Below are 6,000 nucleotides of genomic sequence, written 5' to 3'. Positions count from 1 at the left end.
GGTTCTGCTGTTCAGAGAGGACCTGTTTGGGGACTTCCATTGTGACATCGTTGGGCACAAGGTCTGTGACACACGGGCTGCTTGTGGGGTCCTGACAAAGAGACAGAGAGGGAGAGAGATGTGTGTGTGAGTATGTAGACTGTGATGATGCTATGATGTGTGTCTTCTGAGATTAAACAGCATTTGGGTATTTACTTCTACTCTGAGAAACCTTGGTGTAATCTATCTTTGATGAGTCTTTTGAGCCCCACATCAAACAGTTAACCAAATTATGCTTTTTCAATATGTGTAATATTAGCAAACTGAGACCTATGGTGTCCTATACATACATTTCACAGCTATGCCACTATTGTAACAACTGGGCATGCAAGGGGCAGAAAGCCCCTTCACTATGGTTTTCTATTGACACTGTGGATAACTTGTCAGAAAAGTGGAATTATAAGATTGTAATCTGTTTTCAACTGTACTTGCAGAGTTTGTATGCATAGTCTACTAATCTAATGTAATGTAGTGTAGACGTTGTGTGGTAATGTAATGTAGTGTCGTGTAGTGTAGTGTAGTAATGTAGTGTAGTGTGTTGTAGTGTAGTAATGAAATGTTATGTACCGCAGTTAATGTGGGTACCGCGTTGGACAGGGAAGGGAGCTTGATGAAGTAGTTGCTGCTGGCTGGCGTTCTTAAGATGTCTACAGAGGAGCTGATGACACCCAGCTTCACTTGAGAGTCATCAGTTGCTGTCTTGGTAATGCGGCGGAGGCTCCTGTTTGGGGGTAGGGGGGTGAGGGTCATAGACAACAAAGTGGTGGGGAGTGGGGCGGGTATTATCATAGAAGGGCGTCACTGTCACAGGCTCATGTTGTTACTGGAAGGTGGCACAGCAGTTCACTTTTATTTCAGAAATTCATACAGTGAAAATAAAGATGAATGTCCGCACACTGCTCCTGTGTTGCTTTTTTTTTTTCTTCAAGTGAGCGCTTTTGAGCTAGTTGTTCTTCATCAGACAGAGTCTGACCTTTTTTCATGCACCTGCGTCTTGGATGTGCGCACCACTAACCTACTGAGAAATTCATATAGTTACAAAAGTTAACAAGGTTAAAATGTTAACCAGGTCATGCCTATATGGCAGTAGTCTATTGCAAACAAACACTTCTGCTGAGACTGAAGCAGTATTTTTCTGACATTGAAAAAAAAATGCACTAATTTGCTGTAAAATATTGTGTAACCACATGAAAGTGGTCTCTTGTAATACAAATTTTGGAGATCAAAAACTAAACAAATGTGTGTTCTCACTGCATCCACTCATGTTTTCATCATTATCACATGCAAAGTGTGTCCTTATGGGGTGATGATTTCAGATTGTAAACCGTTATGAAAAGAGTTTGCCCATGTGATGAGGATGTGAACATAGTATGGCAGTTGATTTTAGTATTTTGTATGACAGTGTGTTTCATGTGAAAACCAGGAATTTTCTTCCTGAAAATTAATCCAGAGAATTGTGTGTAATGTTTTGAAAAGAGTGTTTTAAAACTGAAATATGAGTGTAAAGAAGGAATTGTGCTTATAGTTCAGTGACATTGGTTAGGGGAGTTGGGAAATGGGTGAGATGTTTCCAGAATTGTGTGTGAAGTACCAGAATTTGTGTGGAAACAATCGAGAAAAACTGTAAAATGATGCTTGTGTTTGTATTCTGAGAACAAAATTGAGAGTACATAATTTAAAGACAAGACGTGCATTTTTCAGGGGTGGTTAGGAATTTTGCGCATTGTGTGTTTTTGGAGTTTGTGTGTAGAGTTTTGAGAATTCAAGACATGATTCCATGTGTGTCAGCAATCGAGAAAACTTGTATTGCAGTAGTTTATTTAGGCAGGTCACCAGGTGGAACAATTAGGCCTTTCATCCTACCAAAGTTTTCTCTGTGGATTACTGACCAGAATGCCAATTGCAAGAGATTAAAACGTGGGACCACCTTAATTTTTGCCCAAAATTCAATATGGCCGCTGTCTTCCAAAATTACTGGTTTTCATGCATTATTCACGTATAAGGTAAAATTAATGAAAGATTAACTATTTTCAGCACTTTTCTGTCCTATTTCGTTACATACATGTGTACAAAGGCTGACTAAACTAAAAAATAAAGTTGGCCATCCTGAAATATCCAAAGGAAAGTGTTCAGAATAATGGAAGATTGCATTGCTGGAAAAATAAGGCCTACTGTCCTGCCAAGGTTTTGCAGTGGATTACAGACCGGAAGGCCTATTGGAAGAGATTAAAAATCGTGTTTTATATAGAACTGTGTCTATCCCATGTTTTAATCTCTTCCAATGGGCCTTCTGGTCAGTAATCCACCGAGAAAACTTTGGTAGACCTAATTTTTCCACCTGGTGACCTGCCTAATTGTAAAGACGTACCCAAGATGAAATTACAGCAGAATGAGCCATTTGAGCTAAAAAGGTGCCCTTCTAGACGCTGGAGAGAGAGAGAGAGAGAGAGAGAGAGAGAGAGAGAGAGAGAGAGAGAGAGTGAGTGAGTGTGTGTGTGTGTGTGTGTGTGTGTGTGTGTGTGGCAGGCAGTGAGGGGAATGCTCAACTTCCAAATTAAAATGAATAACTTTGGATGTGCATAAAATGGACTATCAACTTAAAGGGGATAGAGAACCAAAGTCATAATTTTCACATTTTTGGTGTTATGTCAGAGTCTCTGGGGAATACACACGAAGTGCCAGCAAGTGTCAAAACCTCTGTTTTAAGTTCTTTCCCTTTTTTGAATTGCCGCCAGAAAATGGGCCAATCCCTGTTTGACAGTGACGTCAATCCGCAATGCCCAATAGTCCCCATACCCGCACGCTCACAGCCACCCATATTACCCACCTCTAAATAGCGTTTACCCACCTCTAAATAGCGTTTACGCAGCTCTTAATGGCAATTACGCACGTCAAAGTTCCCTGCGCCTTGTGATCTGCCGTTGGAATAATCCAAAATAAATTTGGTGTCATTTAAAAAATATTGTTGAACATAGGCTACTTAACGCTTTAGTAGGAATCATTTTCATCTGCTCTGTATTCGGGTATGTGACCTTCCAATCAGTGCCTTTCGGCTGCGGCAGCGACACCAATCAGGATCCAGGGAATATGTAAACACATACACGTTGTGTAGTTGCCTGCCTGCCTGCCTACCTGTTCAAAGTTAGTCATCATGGATATTAGGAGATATTTGAACTGAAGAGACCATCCAGTGCTTCCACTTCCGCAAATGCCAGCAAAAGGCCTCAAGTACAAAGTAAGACTGACAGAGATCAATTTACATGAGTCGTTAAATGTGCTTTATAAATAAGTTTGACTTGACGAATTATGGCAATGACAGAACGAGCTTTCAGATTAGCTAATGCGTAGTCATGCTATCCTTGTATTGCACTCGTCACCCACCGCTAGTCATTCTATCACGAAAGCTAGCAATGCCACCAGTGTAATTTCATAACAATAATTTTACAGCACGAGACGTTCTCGTGCTTCAAGGTGAAATGAGAATAGCAAATCAAATAAAAGGTCAATTGTCATTCTAAATACTGCAAAAATATGATTTATGTGATGGCTTATATATGATTTTTTTTTTAAACAGCCATTGAATTGGCACATGTAAATCAAAAATAGCAATCTTATATTTTCTAAATATAAAACAATATAACATAAAACATGCTGTATAGGCTAGGCTATTTAGTGTTTATTTAATGCATAGGTAGTTATAGCCTACATGAGTGATCCTTTAACTTATGTTGTCAGTGTAATTGGCAGGCTGCTTAACTGGTGTTCTCAGCCCCACAACTCTTAAATTCTACTTTTTTCAGGCAGTGATGGTAGGCCTACAGGCAATGAGGCAGAGATCACAGGGAGAGGAGAAACACCAGGAGATCAGATAGAGATAGAAGAGGAAAGAGGAGGAAAGGAAAGAGGACCAACAGAGAATGAGGAAACAGAGAAAGATGAAATAGGAGATGAAGAAACAGGTAGTGCGAGAGGAGACACACACACACACACACACACACACACACACACACACACACACACACACACACACACACACACACACACACACACACACACACACACACACACACACACACACATCTACATCTACTGTAGCCTAGATAGTTCTTACTCTACACATACTTTTCTTTACTGTTGAAATTTGAAATTTAATTGATTTAATATGACTTTAACTGATAACGTCATGGAATATGGCCAGGACAGCCATACAGATTCGCGACACCTTGCGTTGCTTTGTGCTCTGTCGCGTCGCGTTGCGTTGCACGATCTGTCTGTCAAAAAATCATAGTTTACCCACCTCTAATTTGACCACTACAGCCCTGGTTGGAGGATGTCACACTTCCTGCCAACGGAATAATTTCCTGCCAACGTATTAATTATTATGTTTGCAGGAAGCTGATGATTACGTTGGCAGGAGGCAAGAATTATTATGTAGACAGGAAATGATTATGTTCGCCAGGCTATTACGTTTGAAATGCACACTTTTTTATTACGTTGGCAGGGTTATTACGTTGGTGGCAAGTTATTACGTTGGTGGGTGTTACAGTGTGTTCTTTGCGCAACGATAACGTTGACTGGTTCATCAAATGTATCTGCAAGTGTGATGCTTCTCACTAGACATACGCAAATGGACTCCATTTGTATTTATTTTTTATTGCCAGGTGTACAGGCTTCATTGCCTTTTCTAAGTGCACGCCTGCAACAGGTTCCTAAACATTCTCCATAATGCTTGCTGGTTAGGTGCCCCCCTGTGAAAACACCTGGTCGGAAGTGGATATGGCTATGCCATTTGTTGACAGATCCAGCAGATTCAACATCATCCTGCCCAGTAGTGTCACACGTCTTATAAGTAAGCTCAAATTGTATTTTGTGTAGTAAAAAAAAGAATGATATTGACAACAGACAACTAATTTTCAAGCTTTTCTCTCTAACACAGTGGTGCTCAAACTGTGGTACGCGTACCACTGGTGGTACTTGAGACATCTCTGGTGGTACTTGGAAGAATTTATTTATTGTGCATTGATTTGAAGGCTGATCAAGTTGTTGCAGTCAAAAATGTCTATTTGGTCTCACATTTTGTAATATTGAACTGTATGAACCTGAAAACATAATGCAGAATAATGCAAGGCAAGCAAGAAATTTAAAAACAAACTTGCACTGAATGTGACCATGGCTGTTGATACTGTTATTAACCTCTCCTGTATTGACTGGCAAAAGTGAATATGGAAGGCCTTTACTGCGATATTCTAATGTGGGTTGTCAAGGTGGTACTCGGACAGCACAATATTTTCTCAGGTGGTACTTCACACAAAAAGTTTGAGAGCCACTGCTCTAACAGATTCTGTTACACAAAATTCACCCTCTAATGCAGATTGTTCTCCACCTCCAAGCTGTGTGGGGTTATATACTACATTACATGGGGTTTAGGTCTGAGATACAAACCAGAATTGACAATTAAGCATCTGGTCATTAGATAAATGTTTGAGAATTATATTGTTTTGTGAACCCCCAGCTTGAAATATTTAGCATCATCCTCTAAGCTTTGGAGTTGTCTTTATGCTTTGTTTGCTTCACTCATTCATATCACTTTGTTTGCTTCACTCATTCATATCATGTTATAATATAGCAATTACCTATAACATGTGCACTCACACAGCAAGTGACATGAGTTTTGAGAAAGAATGTGGGCAAATCAGCTTATATATATATATTTTAAGAACAGTGACCGCCCTCAGGAGACCTCCACAAGATGTGTACAGGATGTCTGTTCCCAAGACAGAGAAGGAAGGCCATGTTGTCAAGCCAGTCAAAACAGAGGCAACCTTTGGTAAGCTATTCACACATTTATATGGGAAAACACAAATAATACATTTACAGTGTAAAGGACTGTGTGCAACACATTAAAAATAATAGAAATCCAATACATGCAATGCAAATGTTTTACATATACAGATTATGCCA

General features: G+C 39.8%; 1 protein-coding gene across 1 annotated transcript in view; it reads right to left on the bottom strand.

Annotated features, from left to right (window-relative positions):
* LOC134453513 (adhesion G protein-coupled receptor G3-like) overlaps nt 1-86 on the bottom strand; it is a 16,636-nt gene extending 16,550 nt beyond the window's left edge. Inside the window, exon 1 of the mRNA XM_063204310.1 lies at nt 1-86. This exon is cut by the window's left edge and continues 59 nt beyond it. Within this exon, the coding sequence (XP_063060380.1) occupies nt 1-40 (40 nt within the window). The 5' untranslated portion in view covers nt 41-86.
* Nucleotides 87-6,000: the final 5,914 nt, after the last annotated feature.

This window comes from Engraulis encrasicolus, chromosome 8 (assembly GCF_034702125.1).
Source record: "Engraulis encrasicolus isolate BLACKSEA-1 chromosome 8, IST_EnEncr_1.0, whole genome shotgun sequence".
Lineage (NCBI taxonomy): Eukaryota > Metazoa > Chordata > Actinopteri > Clupeiformes > Engraulidae > Engraulis > Engraulis encrasicolus.
The sequence above is the reverse complement of the archived record's forward strand: the minus strand, read 5'-3'. Positions and strand labels throughout refer to the sequence as shown.